Consider the following 21,434-nt stretch of genomic DNA (forward strand, 5'->3'; position numbering starts at 1 on the left):
CTATGTATCTGTGTCTAAAGACTCTTTTAAAACTGTTTCTGCTAGCCAACTCTTGATATCCTTGACAAGTGAAGAGGTATGGTAGGGCAATACGCATTCAGAAAAGAAACCTGTGCTTGTTACCCTCACACCCATTGCCCAACACTGTAGAACCTCTTCAATGATATCCATAACCAATTAAAATAATTTGGCATAACATTTCATAAATGAAAAGCCCAGTGGCAGGAAAAGTCTGTTGCACAGAGTTGGTTAGCAGTGGTATTCTACAACTCACAGCTATATAAAATCCTTAGAATATGCTCAGGGTGATTAAAAGCACTCATAATCTTATATATGTAATCCAGTTTTTGTCTTTCTCTTTTTCAACTCTGGGATCAGTTCACTGAGCAACTGCAGTAGCTATTCCAAGTCAAGTATTGCACTCATAACTGTCAAACATATCCATGCCTTTGCAATCTTAAGCTTTTTCTTGTGCTAGAAGGCAGAAAATAGGTCTTGATTAGTTTGGGGTAATGTCAGGAATCTGGCTTAGAATGTGATTGTGTTTTGATTTCAGATTGAATCTCAGGAACAAGGTAGCTCAGGCACTGCCATATTAAGTGTGATTTTTAAATACTGATATAAAACTGCATATATTTAAAAAAACAAAAAATCTGCATATATATTTAAAAATGGAAATTAATGAGAGAATAGAAAATATACAATAATTTACTTTATAGGCATCTTTTCAGGAACACGTTTTAAACATGGAGAAGAAATCTACATTTTCAAAGTCAAGAAGGATCTAAAACTAAATTGATTTTACATGAGAATATAAGAATTTATCTATTGCATGCTGTATTAATTCCTATAGATTACAGAGAATTCCTCTGTGTTCCTGGGTCTGGGATCTGGATCAAAGATGCTATCTAGTCCGCTAATTTTTGCATTTCCTTTATCCTTGGAAATCCCAAGGAAATGACTTCCTTTTTAACAGAATTTGGCCAATGAATGAAGGAGAGAAGGGTTTTTTCTAGTGTACATAACTTGTCCATCTGTGGGGATGAGGAGGGAGGATATAGGTTGATGGACCACCTCTTAATTAGCTACCACCAATTAATGATATCTTGGGACATTCAAGGGAGGGGCTGAATAATGAGTACCTAAAAGCGTATTTATTTATGTTGTCTGATCTAGATTAGGTTATCTGTGGTTGTGAGGAAACCATACAGACATGTCACTTTATCAGTTGGTCTAACCAATAAACCTAATATAATCCAATAAACTCATATAATTACCCCAAAATCAGTCTCTTGAGACGAGTTCAATTGTAACAAATAGATTTTAAATTTGAATTAATCACTGGTAAAACTTTCATGGTGGAGTTCAACTCAGAAATATACAAGATAAAGAAACAAACTTATTATATTATTAAATAAATAAATATCTACATGGCTAGGCTCTTAATGAAAACAATGCTGGCAATAGAATTGAAAACATCTGATAATATAGCCGTAAACAACCCTCTTTCATTTTAAATGTATTAGATTATGCCAAGATGCTCTTGGGATTTTGGTAAAACCTTAATAATCTAAATCAACTTTTTACCTGAGTTTTAAAAGTTACATTACATTAGAATCCATGCTCTAAAATAATCAATTCACAATGATCATCCATCTTTTAAACTCAATGCACATCTGAGTAACCTAGGAGTAAAATAAAGTCTTACAATATTCTGTAATAGATTATTTTTATTATAGTTTTATTGAATTACATTGTAATACATATTATATTATGAATATTATTATATTCATCTTATCAATGGTCTTTTCAATTTTATTATTTCATAATCCAACACATATCTAAAATATTAGTAGTAGAAAATTAACAAACTCTCCTTATAGCCTGCCTTCTAGCTGCCCATGATGCAGAAATCCCTCTTTAGAGATTTTAGTCTTTTCCTCTTTCAACTTCTACCCCATCCTGTTCTGGTGACTCATTCAGCTAGGCAGGTCCTAGCTGTCCTTCACTTCATTCTATAGCCATCTTCTTATCAGCCTCTCCAGATAACTCACCAGTACACCTCTCTTCCTCCTACCTCTTCCATAATTAAATCATGTTTAAATCAACTCTTTGACTATTTTTGGAAAGGAGTATATTAACATGCTTCCATTATCTCTGTAAATTTAGTAACAAATGTGTTCCTCCTTAGTTACCAACTGCTCTGTGAAAGCTGTTATCCTCTATTAGGACAAAAGCTTCTTGGGGGCAAGACCAATATGTATTTGGTTTTGTATTTGTATCTTTGGCACTTTACTTCAGGGCTTGGCAATACATGTTTAAGAAGTGCTAATCAATTCATAACAGCTTCTTTAAGAAGGACAAAAGTGAAAAAAGCAAAAAGCAAAAGTAGAGAGTTTCTTGGACATGAGTACACAATCTAGAAATGTCTGTCAAAAAGATGGAAAGCAAATGCACAAAATGCTTTATGTCAATACTCTCAAATATTTACAACCATCAATAAAACCAGCATCTGCTCTGATTGGTCATTTGGACCTATAGGGGAAGAATAAGAGGTTATTAAGAGTTTATTGTCTCTCTCCTTTGAAATCCAAATGTGAGATTTGAAATCTACAGCATTTAACCACCACACCAAAGCAGCCCACATAGTAATACCTTGTATAAGGAGAGGTGGCTGTTGCCTCTTGCAGCATTCTCTCCAGAACTGGTGTTTTAAGTCATTAATTTGGAATTCTCTACATGTAGGTAATTAAAATGCTTAAGATATGTGGAAGATTCATGCAGTTCAAAGTAACTGAGGATAAATATCTTTTCTACTTTTTTCTCAGTCTTTCTAAAGAGGATGGCTATAATTTGCACAGTTTTCATGTAACAGAATAATGTAATCTTGGTTCAAAATATATTGTCAGATTTTATGTGTGTTTTACTCACTTAGAAATTTACTCATGTACCATTTATGACTGAAATAAAACATTTAATTTGTTTACTGAGATAATTCATACTTGGCCTTGAGGGACTTCATCTTTTTTGTCTCTATCCATCATAGGGATAGGCTGGATTCCAAATTTCTTCATTTCATCACCCTAGAGTTAAAGAAAAAAGAAAAAGAATCATATTTTCTCTCTTTAACAATAAGTTTTGCAATTAAGAAGATAATTTTTGGTATGAAAGCCTTTTTTCTTCAAAAACTTATATTTTCTTGACAATCCAAAAGCAATGTGGTTACTAAACGATCTATTACAGAAAAATTTCAATGACATTATTCTTTCACAATACAATATATTCTATTTAGATATAGTTTTCCTCATTTTGCCTTAATATTAGACTTAAGGTAAGTTAAGATTCTAAGAATGAACCTATACTTTCTGCCTCCTTCCTCCAAGAATTAAATAAGGGGATTTGAAAGAAACAAAAGGCATCCTCAAGTTGGGAGCCATCATAGTTCATGTAGTCCATAGAGAGGATCAAAAAGAAAAAGGAGGTAATACTTGAAATAACTACGATGTATTTCCTTAGTTCAGAATTTTCCAAATTCTCTTTCATGCTCCTAGTGTAAGGGGGGGGAGGAATGCTCTTGAACAACTGAATTATATCCTATAAAAGACTGCAATGCTCAAACATAAATTTTCTGAATAACAATAAGCTAATGTTGATATAAAGCAGGGATGGTGAACCTTTTAGAGACAGTGCCAGACTTTGCTCCCATTCCACATCCCAGACTGAGTGCTTCAACTTGGCCCCCACAGATGGCATGCCCTGCTCTGCCCCTCCATCAGTTTTGGGTGTCCTCTGCCCCCACCCTTAACCTACTCACACAGGGGAGGGAGGAAGCACTCTCATGGGTTGCTGGGCAGAGGGATTGGTGAAGTGAAGGATGTCCTCAGCAAGAATAGAGAGGGCCCGAGTGCTCTGCTCCCTGCTCCACTGCCTGTGAGCTGCTCACCTTACCCCCCCGTGTGTCCCCATTGGGCTGCTGGGCAGGGGATGGGAAAAATTGTCATCAGACATGGTGGAGAGGGGGAGGAGAGCAGCTCCACCCAAGTTCCTCTGCCTTTCTAGTAAGGAACTTTGGGTGGGGAAAGGGTGGCTGAGGGCCCACAGAGAGCACCCTGCATGCCATCTTTGGCACTCGTGCCATGGGCTTGCCATCACTGATATAGAACTTTGTAGTTTGTAACATGCTTTACATATGTTATCTTATTTAGTCTTTACAATTTCCCTGTGATGACATCGATGCTATTAATATCTCCCATTTTACAGATGAGAAAACAGCAAAGAGTGTCTATCTCAGCATCACAAATCTACTAAGTGTCTGAAATAGAATTTCAGTTAAGGTTTTCCTGACTCCAGGTCTAGTGCTCTATCCACTGGGCACCCAGCTGCTTAAGTCTTTTAGCAAAGATAGAATAAGTATATAATAGGATCTGTATCTATGGACTATTACATTTTCCACAAATTTCTATGTCATATAAAACTATTAAAATGATAAAGTGCATGCATTAGGATTTATGCATTATCATTATTTTAGCTAGATACAGCCACTGCCCCATGCCTGTATATGCACATATATACATTAACATGCAATTACATATTCAGACAATCAAGATATAAAATTAGAACTCCACAAAGAAGCACAGGCCTAGAAGAGTATCATTTGGCCTTCATTTTTGCTTTCAAGTAGACTTATACATTTCAAATTTATAATAAGCCTTTTACCCATGGCTATAAAGCCAGTCTGTTTCAGAGGAACAACTTTTAAATTCAAGACCTCCTGAATCCAAGGCTGACCCTCCATTTGTTATGCTATGCTGCTTCTCAAGTAACTGCAGGGAGGAATGAGAAATAGTTAACTATTACAAGTATGCTTTGGCTGGAAAGTGAGAGTATATGGAGCTAAACTACTCTTGGTATGGGTCTTACCATACCAGTTTCCCACTCAATAAAGCTCAAACCATTCCCTATTTTCTCTAAGATAAAAGCTATATTCTTCTGTTGCCTATACTTATATTTTGGCCTATAACTGAATTATTAAAAGATTCTTTGTGTGGCATTCAAGGCCCCCCACAATTGAAGGCCAAAATCCCTTTGTAACTTTTTAAAAACACTTATCTTCTGTCTTAGAATCAATATTTTTAAGGGGTAGGCAATTGAGATGAAGTGATTTGCCCAGTGTCTGAGGTCAAATTTGAACCCAGGTCCTCTCAACTGGTGCTCTGTTCATAGTATTAACTAGTTGCCCCTTCCTTTATAACTTTTTTTCAAACTACTAACTTCCACTGATGCTTCCTTACCTTTCAGCCAGACTACACTTGCAGCAGTGACTAGCTCTCATTCAGCTCTCTCTCAACTAAGATACAGATAAAGGGAACATTACAAGAACTCTAGGAAAGGAAACATGGGCTTCAGCAACCAGGGAATTGTAGGGTGCTCTTTTGCCACAGGGAATTCTCTGTACATGTCATTACCCTTAATTTTGTGCTCACTCCTCACCATAAACTCTATGTGTATTTGTGAGAGAGTTTGCACCAGACTTTTGGGAAGAGTGTTTTGTAACAGTTCTTGCTCATACCTTCGCAGCAAATTCCTTTTCTAAAAGCTATGGGTTGATTGTCGATGGAGAGCATGCCTGTGGGAAATAAGGAAGGACAGTGCTATCAAGACAACCCCTCAGGGTCACTCCCAGAACACAAAGAATACTGATGAGCTATGCCAGTACAAGTGAGGGAGCTTGTCCCAGATAGGGTGCTACCCTGTGGAAGCTTCATTTGGGGATGATTTGCCTTTGCAAAAACTCACCAGAGATTTTCTACCTAGATATTCTCATTTGAAGGCATCAAGTAGGGAAAATCAACCTTTTTTTTTTTAAAGCAATTAGTTCTCAAACTTTTTGGTCTTAGGACCCTTTAAACTCTTAGACACTGAGAATCCCCATGGAGTTCTGTTTTGTTTTGTTTATATCTATTAGTATTTAACATATTAAAAATTAAAATCTTTGGCTTTTTATGAAAATAATCTTTAACTTTTTAGATCCCTTGAAAGGGACTTGGACACTATTCCCTACCCCAAAGTACCTAGATTTAATTTGAGAACTGTTACCTTACAATATAATTTGTTAGTCTATTTTCTGTTGTAGTTCTTTCAAGATCAGACTAGGATTGAGGGGGAGGTGCTTTGCTTTTTTTTTAGATTTTTTTCTGCTTTTTGAATATATAAGTACTTAATATTCGTTATTACTATAACCATTTAAGATTTGCAAATCACTCAAAAATGTTTGTCTCTCTTTTTTTTTTTTTGGCTTTTAAGCAAACTTGTACTTGTTTTACTGTGAGATCTGTAGGGACTTCAGGTCTATAAAATAAGGTTTTCCTGCCGGACCAGAGTCTCCAAGTATTTAATAAATTTTGGGGGGGGTGGTTCTATACCTCTTTGAAGGGTTTCTAAGTTGTTTTTCTTTTTTTTTTTTACAAGTAAGTCTATATAAGGGGTGAATTTGGATCTTCAGTGAAATTCCTTAAATGTTTTATGGCTATTTGGAAAAAAATAAGGATACTCTAAAGTAAAGGAACCCTGAAGGAATTTTTAGTCTTACCTTAAATTGTAATCATTTTAAATGTAAAAAGATCCTTATGGATATTTCATGTGCCCTGTGTATGATGGCTAACATAGAGATGTTTTGCCAGAGTCTTCTGTTGGATTATTTATATATTTCAGTGATCTCTGGAGAAATTTTTGGTAGCCTGTGTATTATAAGGATCAAGAAGAATTCTCCATGATAAAACCTGGGAAGTCTGTATTTATGTATTTAAGTACCTACGTGCTTTCAGCAGGAGAGAGAGAGGGTATGTTTTCCCAATTCTCTTGGTGCTAGAAGATCAGTGTTGCTAAATAAGCTTAAAGTAAATACAAAAACAGGCAATAATATAACAAATTTTAAAATGTTACTGTTAATATCTGTTTAAGTTTTGTCATCATGCATCTGAAAGTCTGAAAATATATAAACATCTCAAATGTTTGTGAACTATGTGACACATGGACTTTTCTGAGACTTTAATAGAAAGTATTGTATGATGAACAAGAAAAGGACAATGGCTATGCCTCTCCAAATCACTAGATAGCAACTTAGAGTTTGTGAGTATGAATTTAAAATGCCTCCAATTTATTTGCTAGGAACATAATAAACTATTTAACTCAATACATGTGTGTATGGATGCGTATAAAAGAATCTATGTGTGGGGTTCTACTTCCCATTAATTTAAACACAGAAAGTTCAGAAATCTCAATTAAATCAATTCATCAAAAAGTATAGACATAAATATGTTCTTAATAAAGTTGAGAGTGCTATTTGGCAATGGATCAATAACTGAAGCCACAAACATTGTGTGACTAGTTGAGAACACCGAGTCAGACTTCTTGAGTTGTATCTAAAATAGCAAGCTGTTGAAGTAGTGAAGGGCTTCGTTTCAGTGGAATCCATTTCATGCCAAGCCCTTGAAAGGGGATTGCTGTGAGAAGCTGGGAGTATGGGGAGGGTGGCAGTGGAATGTTTATCTCTCTTTGTCTCTCTCTGTCTCTCTCTGTCTGTCTCTCTCTCTGGCTTCTCTCTCACTATTGACCATGATATTAGAGAGACTGGACCTATAGCACACAAGGAATCCAACTGGAATTTAGAGGAGTGGAGCAGTAAGGAGGCACCACATCAATTTAAGGAAAAGACAATTTCAAGGACAGTGATTCTTTCTGGTAGAGAAAAGTGTGAGGAACACCTCTGCAAAGGGCAAAAAGGATGTCCAGTAAGTAGGAGTTCTGAATGTCTAAAATATCTCCCAATTGGGATGGCTTTGCCAGGGGGTGTTCAAAAGATAGGCTGCAATCAGGATTAAAAGGTTTTGCAGGGCATCACTCTGGGTCTTTGGTTGTCAAGAGAGGCCAATGACCCAATTTATTGGTTATGGCTGGCCTAATAAATTGTTTGATCATCCTCAGAACTTCTGTCTCTCAGACAAAAAAATACATGCTAAAAAGATAAGTGAATTTGGTTTTCAGTGAGAACATCCATAGAGGTTGCTAGCAGCAGTATTAGAAACACAGCCCCTTAGTGTTAACCCTAGAGCCTAAACAGTAAATAGTAACTGTCTTTTGCAGAATTCAACCTGCTAGTGTAAGCACAAAATTGGGTGGGTGGCCCTACAATAGGAATTATAATTCTTTGAGACATTTTGAAAAACAGAATAACAATGCAAATGAAATATATCATTTTAGTTAAATTTTAGAACCTTCACTATTACATTGTTTCCTGGCAACTCTTCAATCAAAACCAAAACAAACATAAAAAATTAGACATTTTTTCTAATTTCTCTTCCCTTTCTTTCCTTTTCCTTCCCTTCAATTCATTCACTGATTGACTACCTCTCTTATACTGCGCTGCCTACTGAATATGAAGATTAAATAAACTTGGCCCAGTTCTTCAAAATACATCAAAGTATGCAGCAATACAAAATAATTAAAGAACTTGATGAGGAACTGGTTATTGAACTAATCAACTTATTAAATAATTTATATAAAGATTTTTCTTAGTGTGGCTCTTAGATAATCCCATTCAAAGTGTCATAATGATTAATATGAAATATACAGATGACTAATTTAGCTGTTAGCTATAGAAGCACAATTAATGAAATGTATGTCTTCGACAATAATACATTGCTTTCTAATGGATACTCATATAATGTAGGCCATATATACTAGTTTCAAAAAATATGCAATTCATTTTTACATTGTTGTAAAAATCTAATATCTTGATAACAAGAAAAAGTTTATCCAGATTCTTTAGCTGAGGGATTTCAGACATGCAGACCCAAATTAACTTTACTAAATGAGACTGACAATAACTAGGCTCTGTGACAAAACATAAATATACACAAGCATACAAGCATATGTGGAAAACCCAATTACACAGAGCATACAGCATTCCAGAAAAACATTTCCATGACAAGCAATCAACTAAATGATCATGATGCTCATACAATAAGAACTTCTTGGCCTGAACATTAAAAGGAAATTTAAGTAACAAAATTCTTCAATTTAAATTGAATTATGATTAAGATGAATAATTTGCTAGTTTTTATTTCTTAAGTAAGCTCATCTTCCTGGGTGAGTTACAAGTTAAATTATTAGTTACCAAATATCACACTGTAAAATATAACTTTCCTAAAAAAAGGTAATTGAGAATATACAAATCTTTTGGAAAATCATTTTTTAGTTTTCCTAACCCAGTAATGATGATGTAAAGATGAGTAAAGAGATGGGACTTGTATAATAATAAGTTCCACAATAGTGAATGGGTAGGTAATTTGAATTGTAAATTTAGGCATTGAAAATAGAAAAGCATTTCTGATAACATAGATAGTATAAGCAAAGAAGGGAGATGACTAAGTGATAAAAATTTCATTAAGGATTTTTAATTAATTTTCCATTAATGTTATGGAACTCACATTCTCTTGAGTTCTGTTTATATTTGCCACTATCATGTGGCATTGCAACAAAATAACTTTTATCAAATATTTCAGAGGAATGGATATTTTTACATATGGATCTATTATGTGCAAAAAAGAACTAAATATTAGCTGAAGAAAGGAATAATTTTCATTCCTTGAGGGAGTAACAGAAATTTTTCATTTGAACCAATGATTTTTATATACTAAAGATGTCACTGCAATTTCCAATAAATTATTGTTCTTAGTATATATATTAATTACTGTTTATTTCATCTTAATAAAGGATAGCTATTATAAATTGTGGTTTTAAAATAAATATTAACACAAATAACATACTATTATGTAACTATAACTATTTTACTCTTTTTTCAGAATTTTTTCATACTTCTCATACTTTCATACTTCTGTGTAGGCAAGAGAAACATGTACGTACCTCAGCCCAGAATTCTGCATATATATCATTAGCTGTCAATCTTGTAACTGGCCATAGCTTTGTTACAGAACAAAGGTCACAAGCAGTCATCATTAGACCAATTACCCGGTCTCTAGAATATAACAACAGAAAATTAATCAGATGAATAAAATTGATCAGACAGATACTGAAGAGAAATTTCAGTGAGAACTTTTAAAAACTGAATGAATAGTAAACATAACAACATGAGAAATATACTAAAATAAGAATGTAATATTACAAACAAGAAATAAATGGAACCAAATGATGAATCTCACTACTACCCTGAAGACACAACTATCACTTGTAATTTGCAAACAAAGGCATTATACAATCATTTCTCAAGTATTTGGATGATTCCCAAGATTCATAACTTCACTGTCATCTTTGATGCTACAGTCTCACTTACCTCCAGGTGCCAAATCTGGTAATTTCTAACTCTATGACACCCAGTGAATCCATTTGTTTTTTTCCTACCCAACATAGCCATTACCCTTACCACCTCTTGTGTGTTGTATTACAATAGCCTCCTAATTCGTCTCCTGGTCTAAACTATGCACCAAACCATCTTCTACAAAGCTGCCAAAAGCAATTTTCCTAAAATTCAGGTCTGATTATGTTAGTGACTCCCTATTATTTTAAGGATAAAATGTAAAAAAAAAAATGACTCTTGTTTGGAATATAAATTGAATAGCAATCTGGATGCAATCTAATTTCTAATCTTAATGCAAATTGAGGTACATTGTAATCAATATAAACTGACTTTCTTATTGTTGCTCATTCATCTCCATTCCCTATAACTGTGTCCTACTCATGGAATGCACTGCTGACTACATTCATCTTTCAGAATTCCTGGTTTCCTTTAAGACTCAGCTCCAATGCCATCTTCTACATAATGCTTTGTGGCCCTTCAAATGATCTAAAGATATAAATATGTATATAGATATATCCTTATATAATACATACCTACAAATAATATGTGTGTACACACATTCACATTATACACAGAGACACACAAACAGGTACTCTAATACCTTTTTGTGGGACAGAGGTAACCATAGGTCCCTAAAGGTTATGCTAGGAAATTCAAGCTCTGGTAGGTATTATCATGCTGGAAAGGCCTTGAGTATAGCCCCAGAACAGATAAATTCTGATTTACAAGGACTAGAATAGCTAATCACAGGGAGGTACATCAGCAGTAGATTGACTACTTGGTGATAACATTTTTTTTGGCCAAGGCAATCCATGAAACAAACAAACAAAATTAATATCCCTCTGAATGTATATTCCATGCCTTCTATTTCAAAAGATATTGGTAGAGGAAAAGGCAACAGAGGAATGCTAAGAATAACTAGTTTTAGACTGTCAATAAACTTTAATTTGACTATTGCTACTACAAATATGAGAGATCCATGTGAAATGACTAACACACTGTTGGAGGATTTGAATAATATCAATCCTGGTATTCTTGATATAAATGAAATGAGGGAAAAGGATGATACAGCTAAATGGAAGGATAGCTCTCTGGTTCTCCTACCAGAAGCAAAGAAAAGAAAGAATTACTGGAATGGATTTTATAGTATACCCCAAACCCACAAGAAATATTACTTAATGGGAAATTTTGTTATCAAGTATTACATTATTAATGATATTTGCCAAAGGAGCACCACTGAAAATATCTAATTTTTCCAGTAATATTTGTTCAGGATAAGGTGGTGGGGTAATTCTATGAACGTCATAAGATCTTCCAGAATCAAACTGATATATACTTAAGAGGCTTCAGTGTAAAAATATGAAAAGGAGAAGATAGGGGAAGGAATATTACCTGTTATGGGTTCATTCACCTTTCAAGTAAGAAGGTATACTAGACCTTTGATTTCTGAAACAATATGTCTATCAGTTTCTTCACAATTAAAATAAATTGGTTCACTTCATCTCTCATATTTTCATTTTTTATTGCAAAACCTGAGGTTCTTTGACATCAATTTTTCAGGATAGTTCTTAGGGAAGGACCTTGAAAACTAAGCAAAATAAATCTATGAATACCATCTTAAATCTGGTATTGGTCAGTCCTCTATGCATGCATTCTCACACCATGTAACTTATCTATTTCAAGGCCATGTTTTTGAACTTCCTGTTATTTTATGGTGTCTCACATTTAAGTAAGTTGCTGTAACTACTGGCTATTCCAAGAACATTATAATTGAATGAATAAAGGTCTTGGTTTCAAATGGTTGCCATTTCACACTTGCCTGTTTCATGATAACTTTAAAATGAGTTGACACTGTCTAAATTTGATACATATTAAATAATGTGTATTTTAAGAAAAACCTTTAGTCCATTATATTGTCACAGAATGTTAAAGGATAAAAATTTTCAACTGTAATTGTCAAGTAGATTTTAAGTCAAATTGTGATGAGTTAAAGATTATAGTTATGTGTTTGTTCAGAATAACATTTACAATTTAAAGAATCTCTATCTACTATTTTTCAAGAGTTGTAAGCTACACAAATATCAGCTAATATAAAGCAGGATATATAATTCCCAAAGTAAAAACTAAAACAAAAATATCAAAATATAATCCTCAACAAATTATTTATGATTATGCTGAATCATAAATCTCAAGTTAAACCACTGAGCATAAAACCACTATGGGCTATTATGTCAGGGATAAACACAAGGACAAAGGCTGGACCAGTGATTTCATTGGGAACTCTCAAAAGAAAACTCTCTACCAGTACAAGTTGGTAATTTCTTTGAAACTCAGTCTTAAGAGAATGGCCTAGGGCCTTGAAAAGCTAAGTGAACTAAAAAATCACTTAGGTTTTCCTGGTTTTGAGGCCAGCTCTCTATTATGGCATAATGTCATGAGGCCCAAATAAGCCCAACCAATGGGTGAGAGCTCTACTTGGTCTAGGACCATATAGTACGCATGGTTTACAGCTGGACAGAGATGAAGTCTAAGAAATATTCATCAAGAAGACCCATGTTAGAGATGTTTTATTAAGGATGTACATGAAAAAAGTTTAAGTGTGGATGAGAAGCAAGCACATATGTGATTCAATCATGAAAGATCAAAGAATTTCATATTTCAATTCTGTGCTGGCCAAAACCTATAGGACTCAGAGAGTTTGAGTAGGTTGATAATAGGTTTTGATATCACCAATAAATACTGTTGTGAGGATGAGCTGGAGGTAGAAACTGTGAGCAAGTCAGGTTAACTCTAGAAGTCTTACATTCTCATCTAAAAATTATAAATCTGGCATACAAGAAAAGCAGCACCAGACACCCTCAAATTAACATCTCTCACTGGATGATCTACAGAAAAATCAAAGTTAATATAATCAAAATAGAAAATATCTTTTCTTTCAAAGTTTCTCTCATTATTATTTGAACAAACATTTTCTGAAACTGTACAAGAGATAGGAGAACTTATTATCTTTATATGTGTTTCTTCTGGGAACCTGGGAAGACTAGATTTTTATGAGAAAAGGGAATAAACTATATACATTTCATTCATCCAAATATTCTAATAAAGTACATGTTACATATTAACTTATGTAAGATATGACAAAATACTATATAGAGCTATTTTGACAACTTTTGGATGCTTTACAAATTAAAATTGAGTAAAGAAAGGTTGGAGTAGAAGAAAGAAATGACTTCTATCAAACCTGAGATTTCTCATCATGCATCATAAGGTTCTTTGTTACCTCATTAAAATACATTTTAAATAGAATGATTTAGAGGCAGTTGTTTACAATGACACAAATCAAAACCTGTCTAAACTCTGAACTTGTGTAACTCTTATTCATGTCCTACTGATTCTCCACTGGAGATCCACTCAATGGGCTAGAGATCTTTCTCCAGACCTCTTGACATTGTGTATGAACAGTAAAAAGGCTTTTATTGGTTATTCCTCACTGATTCACCTTCTATGCTAGTCAAAAATCTTTCTAATGATATTCTTTGACACTTCTCTGACCATTCTACCTTTCCCCTCTTTCAAAAGCAGTTTAACTAAATGCGCAACATACATCACTAGAATATTGTTTTAAAAACTAGGCCTTTGTTTCAAAGAGAATTTTACAGTCATTCAAAGTAACACATAACCCTTCAGAGTCAATCTAGCATGCTTTTCTCATCCTGTTCAATTCTCCATCTGGCTAACTGTCCAGGCATAGCATTTGGCTAGGACATATAATATTATAATAATCAGCTCAATGGTTTATCTATTCAATTGCATAGCCAAGTCTAGATAATAGACATTCTTCAACTATTTTTTTCCTGTATGAATAGAGAACACTGAAGTGATTATGACTCTCACTTAAGGAAATATCTGAAAAACTTTAGGAATTAAGGTTGACTTTGAAAAGAATAACTGGAAGGCCTCATTATGTTACAGGTGATTTCTTTAATTTTAACTCTGTATTAAACAACTTTCATGACAGTGGCAAATGCTTTTGAAAAATACACATCTCCTCTCATATATTTCATGTTTTATGCCTTGCTTGACCTTTATAATCAGAAGATGGGTGGAAAAAGTTATCACTTTTGTTAAATCTTGCAAGAACTTTGGTATACAATGGCATACAGCCAGCACATAATAAATGTTTCAAATATCTTAATTGATTCTAAAAAATCTCAAAATTGTGTAGCTTAGTAATGTTAATAATAATCATTAGTAGAAGTAGTAACTAATAAAACAGCAGCAATAAAAACATAATAGTGAAGATTTATATAACACTTTGAAGTCTGCAAAATTTACAAATATTGCCTCATGATCCTTACAATCACCCTGGGAAGGAAGTGCTATATAATCTGATTAATAGCATATTCATATACAAAAATCTCAATGACTGTCAGATTTACATTATGAGTAATTTAAAAATGTACTTAGTATGCTAAGTATCCTATGGTAATTACAGAAAATAGATAAACCTCTTCATTAATGTGAAATTGACTTACTTGTGTGATATCATATTGACTCATAGTTCTAACATGGAAAAAGTTGTCAAAAGGTTGATGTATTAAGTAAGTCTAGGATGTGATGGATATTCTAGCATTATGGTTTTTTTAATCTCCTGTTGAAAAAAAGACATCTGACATGATTTTGTTGTTTGATTTAGCCACCGGCTAAGTCTATTTCCTTTAAAGATATCATCTTTTTACACTATTGCTACACTGTTCTTAATGTCTCTTTTTAGCTAATATTCTAAGGTGTGTTATTATGGTTAAAATGTATAATTCTGCATAAAACAATCTCATTTATGTTTTTCCTATTAAAATATCAGTGGTGATATAAATTTTCTAAAAATAATCATATTTTAATAAATGATTTCCCAAGAACATGACAGATTTTAGTGTTTTATTGTCTCTAATGGTATATAAGAAATAATTTTAATAATAAGCTTAAAGATGAAGTAAAAATTAAATGAGTATAATAAATCTTATAACAGATTCAGTTTCCACTCTTTGTTTATTTAAGAAACATTTGGAAAATATTTCTGCTTTTAGCACTGACTTTTTCTTTCTAAGGAGGAAATACAGGGATGTGTCAATGTGTCCCTTATCTAGCAAAGAAGGGGGAAGGTTAAGGTTATTAAAAACAATGACAACAACCTCATTATTCTATGTATTTCCCTCCACTATTTCTAGTAGTTCTAGAGCTCAGTTGAGAACCAAAAAACTCCTCTTGGCTTATTTTTATTATGTTAAGATTGATGTAGAGAAAGAGGGATAATAGCTGGTAAAAGATTATAATAAACTGCAAATTGTAGGTGTAAGATGAAGGAATATAAATAATTTTTATATCATGAGAGGATGATGACACTGGTAGCGTTCGGTTCTTGATATGATACCCTCCAACTTTCTCATTGCCAATCTCTCCTTTTTTTCCACTTTTCTATATTTTCTGCATTTTCTTCTTTAACCCTTGTTGGCCATACCAAGTTTCAAAAGACTTTCAAGAGGCTCTCTTTCCTTTTAAGGGGAGCCAACCTTGTTGCAAGCATCCAAGTTTAATGAGATAGCATGACAAATAGAGTCAGTTTTGGAATAAGCAGTAAGCTTTGCCTCTAAGGCACACCAACTGTAAGACCATAGGCAAGTCACTACTTATCTCAGTGTTCAGTACCACAAATTACATATAAGCTGATATCTGGCATTGGTAGAGGGAGTTCTGAGACTAAGCAGCATCCTGCTCTGACGAAATCACAGAGATGGGTCCCTCTCAATTCCAAATTTTAACAACATTCAAAGTAATGCAAAATACTTACAAAAGGGCATGCTTTTTATTACTAGGTTATTCAGAAACTGTCTCATGTAGTAGGGGACAGCAAAACTATGTTTTAAAGAAAGTTATGGATTCTATAAAGTGAAGAATGCATACATTTCAGTGAAAAGGATGATCATTTGGTCCAAAAATTAAAAATGGAGGTGAAGCATGGGTTTTTGTATACTAGAAATAGCCTGTAAGCCGTTTAGTGAAAATAGAGATTTCAATAAAAAGAATATAAAATGTGAAATGAAAGGGAGATAGATATAAAACATTACAAAGTTCCAAATGGCAGGTGAAGAGTTGTATTGTGTTCCCAAAGAAATAAGGATCTGACTAAGATTTTTTAGTAGGGGAATAACATAATCATATCTCTGTAGGAATATTGATGTGAAATCTGTACAAAGGAGGAAGGGAGCAACAGGAGGAGGGAGATCAATACAAAAACAATTGGAATAATCCAAAAAAGCTGGACTGATGAAGGCATGAATTAAGTTAGACATAATGCATCAAAAAACAAAAGATGGAGCAAAGAGGTAGGCTGAAGAGAACTTGACAATTGAATTAAATGTAAATTATTTTTAAAAAACCAACCAACTTTTACAGAGGGTTGCTTTCAAAGGAAAATATGTCCTTTGTCCAGTTCTTAGGCTACAACAGACATACACTAGGAGTTTAAAAAATGTTTAATGATGGATTAATTTGTAAGCTAGCTTTATTTTGTTAAGAATATGTTTCTGCATTTTATTTTGCCACGTTTTACTCTTCCTCTGTGGATAAAGACTACACAAAGAAGATTCCATGCTTATTTCTAGAGATTAAAGAAGTTTCAATTGGTTATCAGTGGATAATTCTACCTAATTAGAAAAATGGCGTCAGTGCTTCTGTGGAAATCCTATTATTAAAGGAACTCATGATCAAAGGAAAATAAATTTGTTAGAATGAAAGGCAAATTAAAATTTTTAGTGCTGTCCCACTGTATTTACTTGGATCCATGACTATTTTTCAGAGTGTCTTCTATTTTAACACTGCAAAGGAAATTTCAATAAAGAATACCACATTATTTGGTAATGTTATTGTTTTTCATTTCTTCACATCCACATCTACTTGACCCTCTCATTATCAGGGCCAACTTATTTATAAACTATACTTAAAAGAGTATCATTTCATCCATACGTTTTCTGTGGTACTGAATACAAGAAACAGCCTTCAGGCCAGTTGAATGAGAATAGAGATTTCAAGAAAAAAAGAGTAATATGAAATCTGAATGGAAAGGGAGATAGAGGTAAAATTATACAAGGTTAGAAATGGAAGGTAAAAAGATTTTTTTAAAATTGAAAATAGTTATTAACAAGTATTAAGATATTTGGTTGATGATTGGCATCTATAATTTAAAAGGGGTATTAAAATTTTGTAGTTGAAAGAAATCTGCAAACGCCTATGGTACAAAAATATGAAGTCCTACAATTAATTTCTAAATTATATAACTATCTTGCTAAAAAACAAAGATTATCTAAGCTTACAATATTAAAAGTGATTTCATATCAAGAAATACTAAATTAAAATCTCAACTGACTTAATCTATACCATTACTGGAAGTAAAACAATTTGTTCTGGAGAACTTAATGATCTTTATTTCCGTATTACTAATTGAACTGTGTCAGTTTGTTCTTTCTTAAGATGTATTCAGGTGGCAAAAAAACCAAAATACTTGGAAGATATTTTTTGGAGGAGTCAGATAGGACTCAGAGTCCAAAATTCCTGCCTAAGAATTATGATTAACATTGAGAAATGATTTGTTCCACTTTGAGCAAAGTATGAATAAGGGGATGCATTTAGATTCAGCCACCTAATTCTACACTTCAAAAATATCAGAACACAGAAAATTTGAAGAATAGTTGGCTTCCTTTCTTGAATACTGTAAACAGGATCTATCTAAACCCAAGAGCCATTATTATATATAATGGAGCTAAACCAGAAACTATTCTAATAAGATCACTGTTATAAAACAAGTGTATTTATTTTATTACTATAATTTAACTTAGGTCAAGAAATACTAGCTAAAGGGATAAGAAGAGAACAAACAGGCACAGAAGAAACCAAATTATTGCTTTTTGCAGATGAAATGATAGTGTTTATAAGAATTCTATAAAACATATAAAAATAAGAGAAGCAATTATTAAGTTCAGGAAAATTGTAGAATATGAAATGCCCCCCAAGTGTATCAAAATTCACAAGGAAAAGACAGAAAAAGACTTGTTATTCAAAATAATTTCAGTATATAGAAAATATTTATAAGTCCACCAACCAAGACAGAAAAACAACATAAATATAACTACAAAACAATCTTAATAAATATAATAATAGACTTAAATAAGTCATTGTTTCTAGCTAGATTATAACAAAAATATTAATACTATCTTAAATTAATTTACAGTATTTGCCAATCCATATTATTTTGTTAATAACATATTACTTATATGTACATGACAATATAGCAAATAGATCTAAAAAATAATAAATTTCAAAAATCTCTAAGAAAAAAAATTTAACTGGATAAAAGGGTGGGGCCTACAATACTAAATCTCAAGTTATACCACAAAATAATCATATCAAGACTATTTGTAATCAATTAAAAAATTAGAAAAATTAACCAGTGAAACAGTTTAGGTATAACAACATATAAAAGAAAGAGGACAGTAATATCTTGTTTAATAAACCCACAGACTGTAATGACTGGGTGTTAGCTCACTATTGAACAAAAAATTCAGAGAAATCTAGAAATGAGGCTGGAAGAAATTAAGAGTAACATTTCACAGTATATATCTAGAAAAGCTCCCAGATGAATCCATATAAAATGTCAAATAATAAACAAATTAGAGGAATGATGAAGAAGTTTCTACTTCACACCTGTCAGATTGGTGGAGATGAGAAAAATCAAAATGATAATTGTTGGAGGAACCCTGAGAAAATAGGCACCCAAATTTATTGTCAGTGGAGCTCTTGAGTTAACTGGTTCAACCTTTATGAAAGGAAATTTTAAACCAAACCCCAAAACACATAAAACCGAGCATACTTTAAATCTTATAATATAACTATCAGGCTTCTATCCCAAGGACATCACAGAAGAAAAAGACATATATTTTATAAAAAATATTTAGAAGTTTTTTTTGTAGAGGCAAAAAAATGAAAGTAAATTGTGTAATGGCTAAACAAAATGTGGTATATGGATGTAAAGAGTATTATTATATCATAAGGAACAATGAATGGCTTTTAAAATATACATTAGGCTTGCTCTATATGACTCAAAATGGAAGAGCTAACGGCAATGGTTAGAAGTTGAAAATTTAGGCTATTACTAGGAAAAACTTCATTTTTAAAGTTACCTAAAAGTAGAATAAAGTTGTCTCAGAATGTAAAGGTAAATTTTTAACATATGGAAGGTCTGTAAGCAAAAAAGGAAGTAAACAGACATTTATTGAGTACCTATTATGTGCCAGGGACTATGTTAAATATTTATATTATCTCATTTGATCCTTATAACAACTCTGGGAAATAGGTACTTTTTACAATTTTACAACTGAGGAAACTGACACCAGCAGAAGTTAAATGACTTGCCCAAAGTCATACAGTTACCAAATATCCTGACTTCCTGACTCTTGGCTTGTTAGTCTGTCACCTGCACCACCTAGTTTTCTCCAAGTCAAATAAATGATGGCTAAATTCTTTTCAGAATGTTGCAAAAGAATCTCTCTTTTTTCTTCAGATACAGATTGGACAAGATGGCTACTAAAGTCCCTTCCAATTGTGAAATTGTATGATTTCAGGACAAAATGATGTAAGTGAATGATTTTATGGAAATTATTCTCTTCAGAATGATTTCAAGCACTTGTCTAAGCTGGATTTCCCTCAACTGTATATAAAATTAGAATAACAACATCAACATCTTAAGGACTGTTGTAAGGATCAAGTGCAATAAAACATCTTTGGAATTAAAAACTGTTATATCCATGTTTGCAATCATTGTTATTAATAATCAGAAATTCTGATTTCTAAGTTTAATGTTAATGAGGATCAAATAGACATAATTTCTACTGAAGCATGGGAAGAAGTTATCATTAAGAATTTAGAAAATAATTTTAGGCTAATATTCACCACAAATTAATCTGTTTCTGTTACTCTTACTTTTCTATCCATCTAAAATGGATTCATAATTGCTTTTATAATGAGTGTCTTGATCACAGAATCCAAAAAATTATAGGGATGATGAGTGGGGTGACAAAGGACTTTGTAATGTGTGAAACAATACTTAATAAATGTGTAGCAATTATTTAATAAACACTATCATTACAATCATGAAGGTAAATAATTATATGTGATTATCTTTAATGTAATGGAAAGAAAGGCAGCACTGACATATATTCATAGTGATTAAATTTTTTCACATCTCATCTTTAAGTAGGAATATCTATATAGTAAAATGGTAATAACAATCTAAAATTTTCCATGACCAGAATGTTTTATAAAAGATAAAACCAGAGAAAGGGCAGAATATTTTTCTTCATGTTAGTTTATTATGGGCCAAAACAACAGAAGAAAACTCATTATTCATTGGTACACTCAAGAAAATCTCATTTAAAAAAATACACTTCCATTGAGGAGGTAAGAAGTCTTGGTAGTAAGAAGTTAAAAGAATTCAAAAACTGAGGCATCAGGAACCAATTCTGAAACAAGCATCAAAATAAAAGGTTGGTAGAATGCAAAGAATATAATATAAGGGAGGATAATATAAGGGACATTATTTGGACTGAGCAGATGGAGAATCCTTTGAAACTTTACTTCCTATGACATCTTTTTATCTTCTGCAGTGGTAGGTACTAATTTGTGACCCTTATACATTTTTTGCAAGCAAAACATTTCTAGAAAGGTACTATGAACATTTTCCTGGTGATGCAACAATATTATATGAAAATCACACACAATGAAATGGAAAGAATGATTGTTTTGAATGTGCAAACACTTCCCACAGAGTGGTTGTACCATAACCAGTATATAAAAGCAAAATCTAGAAAATTGACAATTTGTGAAAGCAAGTCAAAACTATTCCACCAATTCCTAGATTAAGACTAGGGAGGCAGAGACAAGATGCCAACGTAGAAGCAGGAGCCTTCTGAATCTCCTCCCAACTGATCATTACAAAGCATTTTGAAAGGAT

At 32.9% G+C, this 21,434-nt stretch overlaps 1 protein-coding gene across 1 annotated transcript in view; it reads right to left on the bottom strand.

Moving 5' to 3' along the window:
* Positions 1-21,434, bottom strand: part of PDE10A (phosphodiesterase 10A) — a 394,122-nt gene that overhangs the window by 19,622 nt on the left and 353,066 nt on the right. The window contains exons 19-20 of the mRNA XM_044671862.1: positions 9,925-10,036; positions 3,003-3,083 (exon numbers count right to left, since the gene is read on the bottom strand). Of these exons, the coding sequence (XP_044527797.1) occupies positions 3,003-3,083; positions 9,925-10,036 (193 nt within the window). The remainder of the gene's footprint in view (positions 1-3,002; positions 3,084-9,924; positions 10,037-21,434) is intronic.

The sequence above is a fragment of the Gracilinanus agilis genome, chromosome 4 (assembly GCF_016433145.1).
Source record: "Gracilinanus agilis isolate LMUSP501 chromosome 4, AgileGrace, whole genome shotgun sequence".
NCBI lineage: Eukaryota > Metazoa > Chordata > Mammalia > Didelphimorphia > Didelphidae > Gracilinanus > Gracilinanus agilis.